Source organism: Biomphalaria glabrata, chromosome 14 (assembly GCF_947242115.1).
Source record: "Biomphalaria glabrata chromosome 14, xgBioGlab47.1, whole genome shotgun sequence".
NCBI lineage: Eukaryota > Metazoa > Mollusca > Gastropoda > Planorbidae > Biomphalaria > Biomphalaria glabrata.
Window position 1 is genome coordinate 25,717,913 of NC_074724.1, and position 17,782 is coordinate 25,735,694.

Sequence of the window (17,782 nt, forward strand, 5' to 3'; positions counted from 1 at the left end):
TGTATTTCTTATCACTGTGTTTTATTATGACAATGATGCAGATCACATGTGGGTTTACGTGTCCATGTGAAACACTGCACTTATCATTGACCTTCAAAATCGAAGACATTGCCGTTAATTAGGCCTAATATTGGAGCTACTTTAATTTTAATATACATGAGTTGTAATGCCTTTATTTAAAAAAGTTTTATTTGAGTTATTTTTGTATGCGTTCCTGTTCCATGGCTTCCAAACGAACTCGTGTCGCATACAACACAACAATAACTCCAATAGTCTTTCACCCATTGGTTGTGAGAATCTATCCCATAAGCCCTGAAAACATATACTCCCTGTTTGTTTGTTTTTATTACTATTGACATAATTGTAATTGGTGCCTTCTATTTTATCATTTGTATTTGTATATTTTTTTTTATTACAGATGAAACTTTAAAACTACCAATGTGACTTTCAAGTTATAGATTGCTGAAGGCTTTCTTCATCACATAGTGTGCAATTATCGATACTTTCTTTTCATACTGAACAAGTCGAGTGCCAGGTGATCCTGACCTGTGGAAGAAACTGGCATTAAAGAAACTGTGTTTTATGTAACTATGAATAATGACATTGCTGTTTGTTTGTTTGTTTGTTTGTTTTTACCGAGAAAGCTGAAAGAGAATAAATCAGAAATAAAGGTAGAAGAGATCAACGCCATCATTTCTAATTTCGGAGAGCGACAAAAATGTAATCTCCCTTCAATTTCTTTTGATAGCACTAAATGAAATAAGGGAAATAACTTGTACATTATTGATAGATTAGATATAGTTATAAGGGCGGAGCTCTTCCCCTTTTAATTGTTTTTTATTCTTTATTTGGCAACAGAAATAGTTCAGTAGGCCGTCCTTGACATTGAGTATTTGTTTCTTACGTTTTTCACATTCTTGTTTTTATTTCCTTGGGTTTCTCTATTGATAAATATATATCATGTGTATGTTTCTGTTGTAGATGATGTAACAATAAGTAGATGATGTAACAATGCGTAGATGATGTAACAATAAGTAGATGATGTAACAATAAGTAGATGATGTAACAATAAGTAGATGATGTAACAATAAGTAGATGATAAGTAGATGATGTAACAATAAGTAGATGGTGTAACAATAAGTAGATGGTGTAACAATAAGTAGATGGTGTAACAATAAGTAGATGGTGTAACAATAAGTAGATGATGTAACAATAAGTAGATGATGTAACAATAAGTAGATGATGTAACAATAAGTAGATGATGTAACAATAAGTAGATGATGTAACAATACGTAGATGATGTAACAATACGTAGATGATGTAACAATACGTAGATGATGTAACAATAGCACACAATTAATTATCTATACAATATTAAGAAAGGAAAATAATTTTTTAGAGAATTTAATGGAACGACAGTGCCATGTACCTATGTGCCAAAATAATTACAAATTATCTAAGAAAAATAATTTTAAATTAAATCTATGATTCATTAGTTATTGTACATAATCACTCCTGCATACTTTAGTCAGCTGTATGAGAAACGTTTTTTTTTCTTATAATAAGAGAGGCTTAGCAAAACAAAACAAAAATCATTTTGACGTCAAATTCTTAGAATGGTGCGTGAATTTCAAAACAATACTTAAACTTAATGTTCTGAAAATAAGTAGAAGATACAAATCATTTGTGCAGAATAAGGAACTGCCAGGTAGTTTAATGAACCACACAATAGAAACAATTGTGCAGGCTGCTTTTCAGCGCTGGAGAGTCAAATTTGTAGGACCCCATGCCTTTCAGAATTAATTAATTGTATCGGTTAGTTGGCAACAGCGGTCTTTTTATATGGCGTCTTTAACGCTATTATTCTCTTGATTTCAAAATCTCTTCCAATCTTCAATGTTTTTCTTGATTTCAAAATCTCTTCCAATCTTAAATGTTTTTTAAAGTTTTTATTTAGGTTCCATTATATCGCCTCGAAATTTCTAAATATGGCGTTCTCTTTTTTTTTTCCTCCCCTCTCTCTCTCTCTCTCTCCTTGTATTTTATTGCTTAAAGAACGCTTATGCATTAATTTAGTGGTTAAATAAGGGAGATAACCTGGAAAAGAAAATACGTAAAAAAAATAATGATTCATTGCCCTTTGTTAACGAACGCATTTGCAGCTGTGGACTATAGTTGTCAATATAGGACAAAGTGTTAATGTTAGTTTAATTTGGAAAAAAAAAGCGTGGGTGGGGAGAATTTGGCATAGAATGAGTTCGTTGTTTCCATTAATTGTTTTCCGGAATTTTGAACTAAATGTAAGAACCGTTCGATGGTCCTTCATGTCTAACAATAAAGTCTATTGGCGTTTGATTTGATATGAGGGCACTTTTAAAACGCTTTAACTCTTTTTCTCCTAATTAATGATCCCATCGTTCATTTTACCCCATTAAATTAAATTAGTTTTTGGTTTTATAAACGTGTATTTGTGTTTTATAAAAAAAGCAAGCTTTCTCCTATAATTCTATGCCTACAAAAAATGTGAGCCCCGCACTTTCATAGGCCCCGCTGTAATTTCCTGAAAACTCATAAAAATGTCCTGAAAATTGCAAAAATTGTCATTTTGGGGTGTCATTCAATATGGAAATCGCCAATCCTACTCGCGATTTAAAAAAAGGCATTGTCAGCTTTCATTTTAAAAAATAATATGGCGAATTTTAACCAAAACAGGAAGTTCCAATACTTCATTTACTTTAATAGTCACTGGCATATAAATATAGATTTAAATATATCTCGATCTCTTAAAAAAATCAAAAGCGATATTTTGCTAGTCGATAGTAAATCTAAAAGGCAGATCTGAATGTTTATCGCCTTTTTTTTTTATTGGAAAACTACCTTCTATTGTAGATGGCTCGTAAAGTTAATTTGACCGTGATTTTGTACTTAGAAAAGTTTGAATAAAATCCAAAGACGTATTTATTTTGTAACAAAAAATCTTAACATTTTCACTTATTATCCTTATCCCTACCCAGACTAGGCCCCGCGCAATCCTTTTCGAGTAGGGCCCCGCAATCTGTAGGACCGGCCCTGACAGGGTAGAATGTACAAATGTGGAAAATGAACAATTCTGTCAGAACGTGGAAAATAATTACGGACCTCGCTTTGACCGTCTCTCTAGTCCAGCCTATCGACCTGGCAGCGATGTCATCATCCGTCTCTTGACTTTCGTCGTAACTGTGACAGTTCCCGTAGCCAAATCCCTCCACTCAAATATGCATAAACAGGTAACATGGCGATCTAGATATCATTGATATTTCTTTCTATGCCTATTTAAATATTGTTTTAAATCAAATTATTAGATCCAACTTTTGAAATCACACTACCATGAATGCAAGACTGTTCTAATGTGGCTTTTTTTTTATAATGCATTTAAAGTTAACTTAAGCTATTGTAGATGTTCATACATGGGGTAGAAGCTGTTCATACATGGGGTAGAAGCTGTTCATACATGGGGTAGAAGCTGTTCATACATGGGGTAGAAGCTGTTCATACATGGGGTAGAAGCTCTGCATAGTTTACATTTTGGTATATCCGATGTACACTATGAAGTGCTGATAAGTTTAGTCTCTTACAATGGATAGACACAGTGTGTGTGTGTTCTTTTTAGCACTACAAAATCAATTTGTCTAAACTCTTCTGTTTGTAGCACAAACTCAGTTCAATATTGGGGTCCACACTTTCACTCTAGGATTGAAAACTTAGTTAAAAACAAATGGGTGACTAACTAGAGGCAATGAGGGACATTGGATACAAATAGGAGCTGCCACGTAGTGACATTTTGTTAGAATTATAGCCCAACGTTTTTTAAAAGATGGTAACAGGATGTTCAATTTAGCACCCTTGACACTAATTTAAGTTTATATTGAAAATCTCCAATTAAAGGATTATTATTGTTTCAAAACACCTTGTGTCTTACTATCTTCATTTTTACCAATTCTACAGCAAAAAATCAATATTTTGATGCTAAGCTTCCTGAAGACGGAAAGATGCAGTGGCCTCTAAGATTTTTTTCAAATTCAATTTCGGTTCTAAAAATTTACTTTAAGCATAGAATTTAAGGAAAAAAAAAACAAACAAAACAATTGGAACTGGTGATGATCAAATGTATAGATCCATGGACGTCTTGTGTACATTTTAGGTTGATTTTTTTATATTTTATTTATAAGGAAGTTTTCCTCACTCGTGTGAGTTTGATAAAAAAAAAATAACTTTCCATTTTATTCATTATTTCATGAAGTAAACTTGGTAGCAGAGAAATAAATATGATCATCACTAAGGAAAATAAAGTATTTTTGGAACAATTAATTTTCGAGATCTAATGAGGGACCTCAATGGACGAGATTTAGAACTTTTAACATACAAATGTTTCTGTTGACTATTAGAAGTAGAAGTTATCATTGAAATACCAGTTTTGGAAAACTGAAACTTTCTGACACAAAAAACTTCAAATTGAACAGTCCCACCCACCCACTAGCGAAGCCTATTTCCATTGATATTATTGAACCACTTTTTAAACTACGGCCTTCAACTTGAACCATCTTGCTGCATGGAAATCACAAACAAACACATAGTATGACATCCAATAAAACAATTTATTGATCTATAATTTTTTCAATCAGAATACATTCATCGATATTCTATAAAGTCGCCATAGTCATTAAACAAAATAATTGCGACATGTTTGACCTTATTACCGTACCAATAATAACACACCAAGTCATATAAACATATTTATAGTGAGGGGGGGGGAGAGCCAGTTGAAACTGGCTGTGAGGTCGCCACGCTCTGCATGACACAACAAAGCAATTAGTTACAATCATTTTATAATTAAGCGAGCCAGCAACACAACCGAGATTCAGGGCTGCACCCCAGGATGTGAACAATTTAAGACACGAAATGTTCTTAAGAGCTAACGGGGGGGGGGGGGGGTGAAGTGTCGGTCTAGGAAAAACAGCATCGCCTTTGAGAACTACTTTATAGCAAAAGTAATATTTGTATAAGTCTGCATCTTTTTATTGTGTGTGTGTAACTGTGTAATGATGTGCGTGGACTGAAAACGTGTGTGACGTCAATGTCACAAATGACGTGTTTTTTTTTGCCTAATGACATCAGTGATCCACATCTCATTTAATAAGCCAGTTTATTGTCTCAAAAAAAGCAAAACCAGTTTTAGACTTTGTACCTAGTAGGAGGCGCGGTGGCAAGACGTTGGGCTTCTGAACCGGGGGATGTCTCGGGTTTGACTCCTGGTGAAGACTGGGATTTTTACTTTCGGGATCTTTGGGCGGCTCTGAGTCCACCCAGCTCTAATTGGTACCTGACATTAGTTGGGGAAAAAGTAAAGGCGGTTGGTCATTGTGCTGGCCACATGACATCCTCATTAACCGTAGGCCACAGATGCCCTTCATATCATCTGCCCTAGAGACCACAAGGTCTGAAAGGGAAACTTGACTTACTTTAGTACCTAGTAAGAACACATCTCAATGCTGCTGATACATGCATGTTTGCTAACAACCATAACAGGAAGAGAACTTGAACTTATACAGATCTTTTGTACAAAGACATATGTAGATAAAGATCAGTCAACATTATTTAATGTACATTATAAAGGCAATACATTAAAGTGTGCCACATTATACATTTCAGATCAGATACAAGAGTAAACATAGTGAAGTCACAAGATTCTTAAGAAAAAATTTAAAATACAATGATAACTTGAAAAAAAAATACTTAAGATGAAAAAAAAAAAGAAAACTTCCTAGCTAATTAATGTCTTTAAAAGACAAAAGTGTCAAACAAACAAGAAATCACTAAATTTGTTACTAGGTTTGTCCCAAAACACTCGCTATAGAAGAAACACTTTAGGGAGAGTTGGCTGGTTTGATGACTACAACTGTTTATCTCAGATATGGGACGAGTCATTGGAACCCTCAAACATAATGATGAGAACATGGAACGTCAAGTTAGACTGGAATGTAAAGACAAAACTTCTCTTGTGTTAATTCGCTACAATAACCAGACAATTGCAAACGTTTTTAAGAACCACCCACCCCTACCTCTATGACAGTGTAAAGGGTTGCATAGTCAGCGTGGGGGGGGGGGGAGATGGCATGTATATCTTTGTCACTCCAAACATTTAGCAGTTAACACTAGATCTAGCATTCCAATGTCTAATCACATGTGTTGTGCTCAATGAAAACATTCTCAAACAGGTCGGTCTTTTCATTACTTAGTTCAATAACGAATTGCTTCCTTGTTACGACACAGACGAGCTGTGACAGCGATGCATTGAACAAAACATATTTACATCTTGATCACTTTGAGGTCAATGGAAGAGCTAGTCAGAACGTCATTGAGCCCACACTATAGGCTGGAGTCTTTTCTATACACAGTATATGATGAAGTCTTTCTATCCACAGTATAAGCTGGAGTCTTTTCTGTCTACAGTATAAGCTGAAGTCTTTCTGTCCACAGTATATGATGAAGTCTTTTCTGTCCACAGTATATGATGAAGTCTTTTCTGTCCACACTATAAGTCAAAGTATTTTTTGTCCACAGAAAGCGGATGTCCTAATCGCTAAAACTAAACAGTAACATTTATTCGGGAGCTTAATCTGTAAATGATGTTTACAAAAAAAAAAAATAGAATTTAAAGCTGATCATTAGAACATAATCTGATGCTATCAACAGATCAGCTGAAAAGGAATGGGCCACAGAACGAGATGGGGAACTAAAACAATGTATTAGATATTCAGGTGTAACAATGAATCTTCTAGGGACATCGTGCACGTAGAGATCGAATGCAATTTATCCCAATATTCATTAGCACTACAAAGGCACAGAGAAACATCATTAAGAACTGGTATTTGAAGAACTAAACATTGCCATAAACTTGCATGTCATAATTCCTGATGATGACGTCCGAAAGAAGTTTGTTGTTGCTCCTAACTGTCTTATACACATCAGTGCGCAGACCTTTTCGGGCTTTGGGCAGCTCGGGGCTTTGCTCGCCAGCGCTCCCCTGCTGATGTGCTCTGGAGCCGCGAATCTCTGAGGAGCTAGGAGGCAGGGCGTAGATCTCATTTTCGCACTCATGATCGAATCCGCAGCAGCCGTCTTCGGCTACAAGTGCAGAATTCAAGCCAACTTTCGAGTCGGCCGAACTCACATCATTGTACACGGCGGTGTCTGTCGTAGGCGCTTCATGCGGGAGATGCTTTTTTGGATGCTGGGGCGCCATCGCCTTGGCGTACGTCTCCCAGTCTTCGACCTCCACAACGTCAATGTCCGATAAGTCAGAACTGAGATAGTAAAGAGTTTTCTCCCCTTTTGATGAGCGCCCTTTGCCGCGCTCTGACCGACTTCTGCTGCGCTTCTTGTGAGATTTTTTGTTCAGCTTCCTGTGTTTCCCGCCAGTTTTCTTTTTCGACAGGGATGACGTGGAAGACGTAGAGGCGGAGGACGAAGGGGGTGGTGATAAAGTTTGTCGGGCCTCGGTCCTCTCTTCACTGAATGTATCGAAACGTGTTGTGCTGTTGTCTCTACTATTTCCTGCATAACAATGTTCCAAGCGCTCAATTTCACAGACGACCAACTGTTCAGATTTGAGTTCATCTGACACAGCAGACGACTTGTCGTTAAAATGTACTTTAGCAGATCTACGACTCAAATGATTTTCATCGGACCCACGATGGCGTCTTCTAGTAGAATCAGAGACATTCAGGGATTTACCAAGAGATGAGATTTCATTACCTCCTAAAGTTTTAGCGATTGACAAAGAACTTTTCACCAATTCTGTATTTTGGACTTCATTATTGCCTACTTTAGTATGTTCATCATTTGAACGAGCTCTTTGTTTGCGCGCATCTCCTTCGAGATCATGACCCTGACCTTCAAACAGTTGCGCCATCTTTTCCACCACTTTTGATCTTTTAGGCTTCACTGATCGGGATTTGAACTCGTGCGCGCTTACCTCGGCCACCTCATGGTCCATATCTCCACACAGGGCAGTCTCTGGCAACAAGTCCAAAGCGGCCAGTTCTAACCGATGTTTGCGGCTTAATTTCATCTTCATGCACAAATCAGAGTCAACTGTGTTTCCCTCGTGGCCGTGCGAGGCGGTGCCATCTTTTCCCATGCCTTTGTCAATCGCGTGTTTGGCCTCACTTTTGCGTGTCGCGGCGGTCTCATAAAACTCCTTGTCTTGGCTCACCGGCGAGCCTGAACGAGTTGAATGGGATTGGCGTTTTGGGCTGAAACTTTTCTTAGGGCTGGCATTGATAATTGATGGGGCACACTTATCCAGCGCAGACAGGGCGGCTCCGTGGATCGCAATCGTCAGATGCCCGTCTCTTGTATCGTTCCCCTGTGTAGTCGTATTCATAGAAGACATGGAAGGCTCTTTCACGCCGGGGACTGCAATTTTATTTTCGGCGTTCACACTCAATTTGCGTCGCTCGCCGCTGCCGTCTTTCTCCCTTTTGTGTTGGGGAAACTCCACGTTACAACTTAAGACTTCGTGCCCTAAATGGCTTTGCACCGAAGGGACCTCATCGCCATTGTTCGCGTGGTACACACGGGGACAGGACGGTGCGGGGACCATTGTTTTCTCGTCCACGTCCGCAGTGGGTGGCAGAGTTTTCCCAGAGTCCCTGGTCGCTAGGTAGGCGGCCATGGTTGTCGGGGACGCGTGATAAAGTCGATCCCCGCAAACGCAGGCGGTCCCGGCGGGGTGGGTGTAGCTCCTGGATGTGAGGAGAGAAAGGGCTTTTGATGGGAGTGGACAATATATGTCTTGAATGGCTTTATCGGACATAATACCAGGCTTAGATTTGCTGAGAGGGCAACTTTTCGAGGGGTCTACCCTATCCACGGGCAATTCCGAGGGCTGCTTATCGGATGTAAATAGAGGTACACATGTGTTGCTTTTCTTTCCACCGTTTTTACGCGCCGTTGACGCGGAATGCGTATTGTGTTTGTTCTTCAGTAAATCGTTGGATGTTGAGGGACAAGAATGTGAATGACTCGGATGAGTATCCTTGGAATGAACAAGCCCTTCAGATAGTTTCAATTTGTCGGTGAGATGTTCTTTTGAGAGCGTTTCAGTCAAGGGGGGAGTACTCTTCTTCTCCTTTTTGTCTTTCTTTCTCGCTCTGGGCGGCGCTTGGTGCTCGGGATCAGCAACGACAATCTTCGGAGAGTTGCTCACTTTGTCGCCGTGAATCACTTCATCTGCCGACTCGCAAGAGTTATCTGCCATTGTTCCCTCATCAGAATCACAGCTCGGCGTGTGGCCCGCTGGGTAATTCAGAGGATGGGAAAGCAGGGTGTAGATTGTGGCCAACGACTCAGAGTCGGAAGCTAAGACTTCGAACCCGCAATCTCGGCAATGGTTATCTATGGCGTTTGGAGTGAAACTGAATGGGGCTTGAGCATAGTCTGTCAAACAATCCAGTATGGCAGCCCTCTGGTCCACCACGAGGTCAGCTAGAATGGCTCGAAGGTCACCAAATTTAGCCGACAGGTGGGGGCAAAAGAAATACGAGCTTCCAGAAGCGCCGGCTTCTACAGTTTCCACCGAGGCCAGCTGATCGTCTCGTTTACAGTTTTTACAGAGTAGCCGCTTCCTGGTCTGGCTAGGATCGCCGACTTGCTTGGCCTCACGTTCAAGGTTCAGTGTCTTCTTGACTTTGGACAAAAAGTAGTCGTAACTGGCCTGCTCGCCCTCGCTGGACGTGCTCATGTCGTATTCATAGCATGTGTCTCCGCTGTCCGTATTGGCCTGAGGCTTGGTCGCGGACATGGCGTCGAAAGCGCTGGTGCAGGCATTCCTGGTCACCTCACGCTGGACATCAGAGGCGATAGCGGCCAGGTTAAGAATTTCTGGCGAACAGGTGGATGAAAGTTTTGTCTGAGATACGACTTTTTGCAACTGACCACCAACGGGACAATCTTCGCTGCCCCATGCATTCAATGCATCATTATATCCATTAGAGGAATGATTAGCAATGCCCTTTTGGAGGCTAATAACCCTGTCCTCTGAATACGACTGGCCAGTTTCAACTGCTACTTTGGTACCTTTTGTTTGCTGGTCCACTTCAGCCTCTGATCTTAAAGATGTCTGAAAATTGTAGCCAGTAGATTTCAAACACTCTTTGCTGGACAGTCGCTGGAAAAACTTGGACAACTTTTTTACATTTTTATCTGCATTGTCATCCTTAGCCACCGATACATCGACAGTTCGAACCTCATTGTCGTTAATTTGACTATACACAGGACTAATTGGACTACTAATATCAATGGATTCGTATTTAGGGATTTTGGGTGTTTTGGCTCTAGTGAACTTTGAAAAAATGCCAGATAATGCGTTTGGTTTGGAGTCAATTTGGCAGGAGCTTTGTGCGCTTACCTTTAAAGATTCGATATTATATTCTTTTGGATTAGATTCGAAAGTTTCTTTAGGGAACGTTACTTGTTCTGAGGAGGGAGAAAGTTTAGGACAAGAAGTGGGCTCAGAAAAGTTATTATTAGTAGCTGAATCATGGTTTTCAGTGCTTGGAGTTATCTCATGGGTTTTAGTCAATGAGTCGTTAGTATTTGAAAGGCGTGCTGGTCTAGATGAGAATATAGAACTCGTGCTTACAGTGGCTCTCAAACTACAGAACATTGATGAGGTCTCACTTGCAACAGGAGATGTGTTCTGACGCATGAAAGATCTATGGCTCGATGCCGATTCAACCGAGAGTCCTTTAGAGTCTCTGAAAATACGATAAGAGGATGTGTCAGAGTCTCTTCTCTTCAAGCTCATGGACTCGCCATAGTTGCTGACAAATCCGTTGTCGTCGCGAGCACCGTAAGCTGGAGGTAAGGTGTCATCACTCCTGGATAATGCCCAGTAATCATCCCTAGACATGGCCAAAATAAAGTCTGGACTTCTGGTGTTCGAGGCACTGGGAAACTCGGAGAGAGAAGGCGTTTCCATGAAGGAGCGTTCTGAGTTATTCCCACGCCTGTTTCTGATGAGCAGCCTAGAGGCGTATACATGCTCATACGTCTCGTCAGAAAATGACTCCGAGTAAGTAATTTGTCGAATGAGCCGCCCACACCCTTTGCAAGAGCTCGGGCCATCACTTGCTGTTCCAGCAACGCTAGAGACATCATCATCATTGCTGTTCTTTGACTCGGCACAACCACAAGAAGATGAATGCTCATCTGAACAGGAGCAAAAGTCAAGGTCAAGGCTTCTTCTGTAACGCGAGTCAGATACTAAAACCGAGTGTGGAGGGAATAGTTCCTGTTCAGTATTCAATGGCCTGTTCAAAGCACTGTCCTGGCTCAGACCTCTTGTAAAGCCACATTTTAGTTGCGTGGAATTTCTGTTATTCAGGTTGCCGTCAAATGCACCAGCTACACCGGAATAGACAACATCAGGTGCCCTAGCAGTTATTTCATCGGGTGAATGGTCCAGATCTTGTATTGTGTTGTATATTTTTGGCTCTGCTGGGAAAGTGACGGAAGCATAAGTGCACGAAGAACTGTTTGATGGACTGGGCGGCCTTATGAAACCGGCTCTTGGAAAGCTTTCATTCGAAAGATGTTGATCACTGTATTTGTAAGCTGACTGTTTTTCACATGAAGCGTCAAACTTGCCACACGCCAGCCCTGAGGTATTCTGCTCCACGACTGAAGAATAAGTGACGCATTTCGAAGGGTTGCACATTTCCTGAATCGACGAGTAGCTGACACCGTTGGTTCCAGAGCTGGCGGCATCCTCTCGAAGCCGGGCAAGGTTGACGGTGTGAGAATCGTCACTGCAATCGCTTCCGAAAGCTTCTTTGCGTGGGTCTTTTCCGCCCAGAGGATGAAATGTTAATTTGGTTCTTGGGATGAAGTTACTAGCGCACGTATACGGAGAAACGCCACTGGCGGTAGATTCGTCATTTTCTGGCACTTCCTGGTTCTGCAGTTCTTGGAAGCTGGACATTGACTGCGAAGACTGGGGTCCGGTGGAGGTATTCTTCGAGGATGATGAAAATGCAGAGTAACTAAAAGCGGACATTTTCCCGGAGCTGTGCACATCGACAGAGGCCCGCCTGTCTCGTGAGCAGAAATGTGTGTTGTTTCGGACACCGGAAGTGCCGCCATTGCTGTCAGCTCCGCCACCTGCGAAAGCCGAGCTGTCAAGACGAAGAGCGGTCACTTTCGGTTTCCGGGTCATCAAAATTTCGCAGTGGGTGTCCTTGACGATGACATCACAGTGAACCTCCGGGGTGCCGTTCCGGTGAAAGTCCGTTGGTGTTTGGCGGACTTCCTTGTCCACGTTAACCACCATGTACGGGCTGATGTCCGAATCATATTTAGAGGCCTGGCTGCTCGAGGGCTTCCATGGCTGAGCCCTCTTTTCTGCAGCGGCCTTTCCCTTGCCTAACTTGCTTTGAGGCAGAACTTTCTCGTTGTCAGGAATCGAGAAAAGAGACAAGTCCGGAATCTCTTCGTATATGTGTGGCGACTTCTCCTCCGGGGCGGCAGGAGTCGGAGGCAGCTGCCGTTTGGATGGTGGCGATTTGGATGCCTGTCGCTCCCTGTCGAATCCGTAGTCGTCGTCTCGCCCATCCTCCCCCGCATAGACAGACTTTTTCTCCCTTTTCTTGTCTTTCAACCATCGCATCATAGTGACGGTACTTGGCAGCAACAAGGGAGCTGACCCCGGCCAATCACTGACCTCCCCTTGGCACGCCTCGATACTGTCACAAGTTCAATTCTCCATGGTTTCGCAATCTGAAAGTATTCAAAGAAATAGAAGTTTAAGATACTTATAAATGTTTAACTTAGATTTGATTTGTTGATTTGAGGCACATCGGCACAATTTAGGCCATGTCGTGCCTGCAGTCCCTTAAGGACTACTCTCTCTCTAAACAACAAGGGCCAGATTCTATACAGTCATATAATTAAAATTAAGGTCTATTCACAGTTAAAATAGTAAAGGTAGTAAAAATTTAAATATTTGGTAAAAATCTAATGTAAATAGTGCATGTTCACAAATTCAGAAATCAGATCTTCGTAGATAGCCCCACTTTGTTTAACTTAGAAAACATTACATTACAGTAACAAGTTAGTATGAGATGTCATTCTTGTAATTTAACGTAGCAGTTCAAAATCTAAACAAATTTAGTTTTGGACTACAGAAAAATATTAAGTTTAAAAGGCTTAGTGATGGGATATGCAATAGATAGTGTGACTTAGAGGAACTAATACTCTGAAGTTTAATTTTAATTGCAGCGAAAGCGGTCAAGCACACCATGCATATTAAAACAGCAAAATATTAAAGTTTGAAACACGTAATACTTTATAAATAAAATGAAAAGGAGAAGACAATTTGGCACTCCTAGCTATTCCCCCCCCTTCCTTTTTCCAGATAAGGAATGTGATATTGACATTCAAGCTGGGAAGCACTAGCTCTCGATCGCTCCTCATGGCGTGAAGCTGTGAGTATCGAGATTTGAAGCAAGAAGAATGGCTAGCGTGAAAGAGCGACGAACCCAACAAAAAGCTGAGAGAAGAAGCAGGCCTATCAGCAACTGACCAAACCTACCCATGCCACGTATGCGGCCGGTTTTTTAAAGTGAGGATCGAACTTTACAGCCATCTTCGTGTTCATAGGAAATGAGAAATGTGTTCATCTTCGATCACGAAGGAGGAGAAGTATATATCAAACTTTTTTTTCTAATTTATTGCACGACAAAACTATAGCTTAGATTTTAAATAAACAAAGAAACTTCGGTACTATAAAAGGCAGAAGTTTCAAAGTAACAAAGAATGGAGAGTGTAGACTGTAAATACTGTAATGGGATCTCTTAAGACTTAAGAGAATGATCAACCAACCCTATTCCTTTTTGTAAACAAGTAGGTCCTTACAACATTCAGACAACGAGCCTCATGTTACAAGTACAACAAGAGTACAACTAGACCCATTACACAAAACAACAAAATAACAACATCACTAGACTCAATCTGAAGACTTCACATTTTCTATAGCTCCAGCAGAAACTAAAAAAAAAAATATTTTTTTTCTTTAAATCAACAGTTGATAGATCATCATCATCAAACTCCATTAGAGTGAGGGCTTGACAGGCTCAAATCCTCTCTTGCAAAAGCCCTGGACAGAAACCCTGCTGTCTTGCGTAGTGCATGAATGTCGCCATACAGGTCGAGAATTTGGGGTTTCCCAGACCTGTCGAGACGGAGATCAGCAAGTCTGGGGCAGTCAAACAGAATATGAGGCACGGTTTCCTCTTCTTCCCCGCAGCGAGGGCACCGTAAATCGAAATTTGGCCATAGCCGCGAGAAATATGAGCCAACAGGATAGTGGCCTGTCCTGCACTGTGCTATAATAGCTTGCTCAGGCCTGGACAGCCTCCACCACGGGGAAGTGCGGTCAGGGCGCCTCATGCGCTCCCAGACTCCACGGGCTTTTTGGGACTTGTCCCAGCACTCAAACCACTTTTCCATTTCTGTTTTTTGTATTATAGCCAGGGCTTGATGAAAGCTTACAGCCTGATCAGTGGGTGGAATTTGCCCTCCCTGGTGGGCCAAAGAGTCTGCGATTGTGTTGCCAGTCACACCTATGTGACTCGGTACCCACTGCATTATTACAGGGGTGCCATAGCGTTGTTTGATGTTATGTGAAGCCATGATGACAGTGTTGATATTGGGGGGCCATGGTCCGGGGCTTTGCAAAGCATGTAGTACAGATTTTGAGTCAGTGACCACAACAATCTGTGTTGCCCTCAAATGTCCCTCGCCGAGTTGAGAGTCAATGACTTTTAAGGCTTCACAGACTGCCATGGTCTCCGCATCAAAACTGCAAACACTACCACATGGTCCAAAGATTTTGACTGTGTGAGAGCCAAGAAAGTCGATGTAGGCTCCATAGCCTGCTCTTCCAGAATCTATTGATGCCGATCCATCAGTGTATGCAAAAATAGCACTGGGCTTGAAGGTATTAATGGTCTCCAGAGCTAGGATTTGAAGGTCGTTAGATGAACGGCTTTGCTTAGTGGCATTAGGGTCTACTAATTTCAAGCGTATGTCTGGGGTTGTTGGGCGACACCAAGGGGGAAGGGGATGAAAGCGTTGAATGTTTTGTCGGTTGGTGGAGAGGCCAGCTTCATCAGATAGTCTAGTGGCATGATGCATAAAAGACTGCATCTGGATACGTCTTCTGCATCTCCAACCATCCACTAGTTTTCTAGCTGGGAGGTATTCATCCAGCCTTTTATACCGCTCATAGCAGGTCAGTACTGACCTTTCCCTCCTAAGGGTTAGTGGAGCTATATTAGCCATTATTTCAGCCGCATTCACTGGACTTGTCCTAAAGGTTCCACAGACAAATCTTAGTGCTTGGGACTGTATTTTATCAAGTTGTTCAAGAGCAGTCCTAGAGCCATAAATTTGCACAGGTAGGCTGTAGTCTGTGATCGGACTGCTCCTAAATACAGGGACCGGAGCATGTCTGCTCGGGCTCCCCACTTCGTGGATGCCAGCTTCCGCACAATGCAAAGTTTCCCTGAGGCCTTTCTTACAACATCCTGGATGTGCTCACACATTTTTAGTTTGCGATCTAAAGTTACACCAAGGTACTTGGGTAGCTTTTCCATGCTGAGAGCCACTCCGTTGAGGGAGAGCTGGAAAGGTTGCCCGAGAATGCCAGTCCCGAGCGTGAACAGAGAATAGACCGTCTTGGAGGTGTTTATTTCTAGCCTCCATTTTTGTGTGTATGAGCAGAGCGTATGGAGGTCTTCTTGTAGCACTTTTTGTATAGAGGTTGCGCTCCTTCCGGATTTCCAAAGGACAATATCATCAGCATATAGCAGCTTTTGGCATTTTAGCTGAGCCGGTAGGTCATTATGAAGGCCGTGAAAAGGGCGCATGACAGTTGATAGATAGAATGGTCTTATTATTATTTACATTATTTATTTATTTATATTTTATTTATTATTATTATTATTATTTTGCTGTTGTTAAAAATTAATGTCTTAATGTCATTCAACATCAGTGAATCAAACTGAGGCTAGTTGTGAATACTCAAAAAGATGAACTTCTTTGGTATAATCCTAACACTGAGGCACGCGATTACTGCGCTCTATAGAACGTTAAGAACGGAATTAAAAAAAATAATTCCACGATTCCACTCTATTTGTCAAAGACAATCCCTCAAGATACAATCATCAAACTCGTGTCAAGAAAAACCAAATATTTCATTGGGAATAAAAAGACAAAAATAATAAAAACCAAAATGAAAACAAAAAAGAAAAAAACAACGCAGATTTGACAGACTTTTCGTTTCGACATGAATCTAACCAATATTATGAACAGAACACACTCAAACTACACTTGTAATGAAGAAGAGTGACTGGACTCTGTTCACCGAGTGTGTTCTCTTGTCAGCATCTCATTAGGTGAAGTTAATGACTGCATGATGTCTGTCCACACAGCTTGCTAGCATAGACACCATTGCTTAGAATGGCTTAGATACAAGCTGCTTGACATGGTCACTACAGATACAAATAGACGGACATACATACTGGATGACAAAAGTAGTTCATCTTCGAACCCTAAGGCTGTGCTTAATTCTGCTAGCAAAATGTAGTGTTTGAAAAAAACAAAGTTTTAGAATAACTTCATAACATCTTTTCAGTTTCATAGTGGAGCGAAACTTATTGCTAACTAGACCTCTGCGTGATCGTCGGTGAGAACAGAGCTTATTATTAACTATAAAATCTCTGAAACCGAGTTTGGAATTAACTAGACTTCTATAGGCTATCGGAACAGGACTTAGAATTAACTAGACTTCTCTAATATCTCTGGAACAGAGCTTACAATGAACATTGTCAAGATTAGATATTGGGGGAGAGACATGAAATACACTTTATCACGACCGCAGGTCAATCCTACGTTCTACTAACAATCCACATAGCCCCACTCTTACGTTGACAGACAGACAAATAATGTTTATCTAGCTCTACTTGCTGGTTAAGACCAGACAGGGTTTTTACACCTTTTTTTTTTCTTCTCTGTAGCACCCTGCACCCTATAACTCCACACCCACCCCCTTTTTTCTTTCCCCGTTTCCTTCTCTTTTTTTTTTACTTTCTTAATATTTATTGAATAGAGGTCAAGGTTACAATACTCCTGCTGTTGTAGTGGATTTATTAAAATATAAAACGGTGGGAGGGCTGGTTGGGGCACGAAAGGACAGCTTGTAGGGGGGGGGGGGTGGACAGTGAGTCTTATGTTTGTTCATGGACCTCAATGTGCCAACGAGTTTCTTTAGATTAGATAGATAAGATAGATAGATGCCAGACAGACAGACAGACAGATAGATAGATAGATAGATAGATAGATAGATAGATAGATAGATAGATAGATAGATAGATAGATAGATAGATAGATAGATAGATAGACAGATAGATAGATAGATGGCCGGTGTTACGTAATCTGAGGCCCTAGGCGAAGTGAGTTTGATGGATCCAAATAAAATATACTAAAAACATAAAAATAAAATAACGCAATTTCAGTTGTTTGGTTCAAACAGTCAATGCTGACAAGTAACAACATTTAATAAAGCAACCCCTTGGCATTCTCCGCTTTTCGTTTGGGTTGGAATACACCAGACTAGAAAAAACGTTCTGACTTTTTCACCAATAGAAATAAAAAAAAAAGGTTCTTCTAACATAAGTAG

The 17,782-nt window shown here is 40.9% G+C and overlaps 2 protein-coding genes across 9 annotated transcripts in view; one reads left to right on the forward strand and one right to left on the reverse strand.

Annotated features, from left to right (window-relative positions):
• Positions 1-4,343, forward strand: part of LOC106072553 (hemicentin-1-like) — a 73,543-nt gene extending 69,200 nt beyond the window's left edge. For all 5 annotated transcript variants that reach the window (XM_056009717.1, XM_056009718.1, XM_056009720.1 and 2 more), the window contains one exon: positions 419-4,343. The gene's annotated coding sequence lies outside the window, so the exon portion shown is untranslated. The remainder of the gene's footprint in view (positions 1-418) is intronic.
• Positions 4,344-4,615: 272 nt separating this feature from the next.
• Positions 4,616-17,782, reverse strand: part of LOC129922759 (uncharacterized) — a 50,679-nt gene continuing 37,512 nt past the window's right edge. For all 4 annotated transcript variants that reach the window (XM_056009715.1, XM_056009712.1, XM_056009714.1 and 1 more), the window contains one exon: positions 4,616-12,819. In XM_056009715.1, coding sequence (XP_055865690.1) covers positions 6,917-12,712 — 5,796 coding nt within the window. In that variant the 5' untranslated portion in view covers positions 12,713-12,819 and the 3' untranslated portion in view covers positions 4,616-6,916. The remainder of the gene's footprint in view (positions 12,820-17,782) is intronic.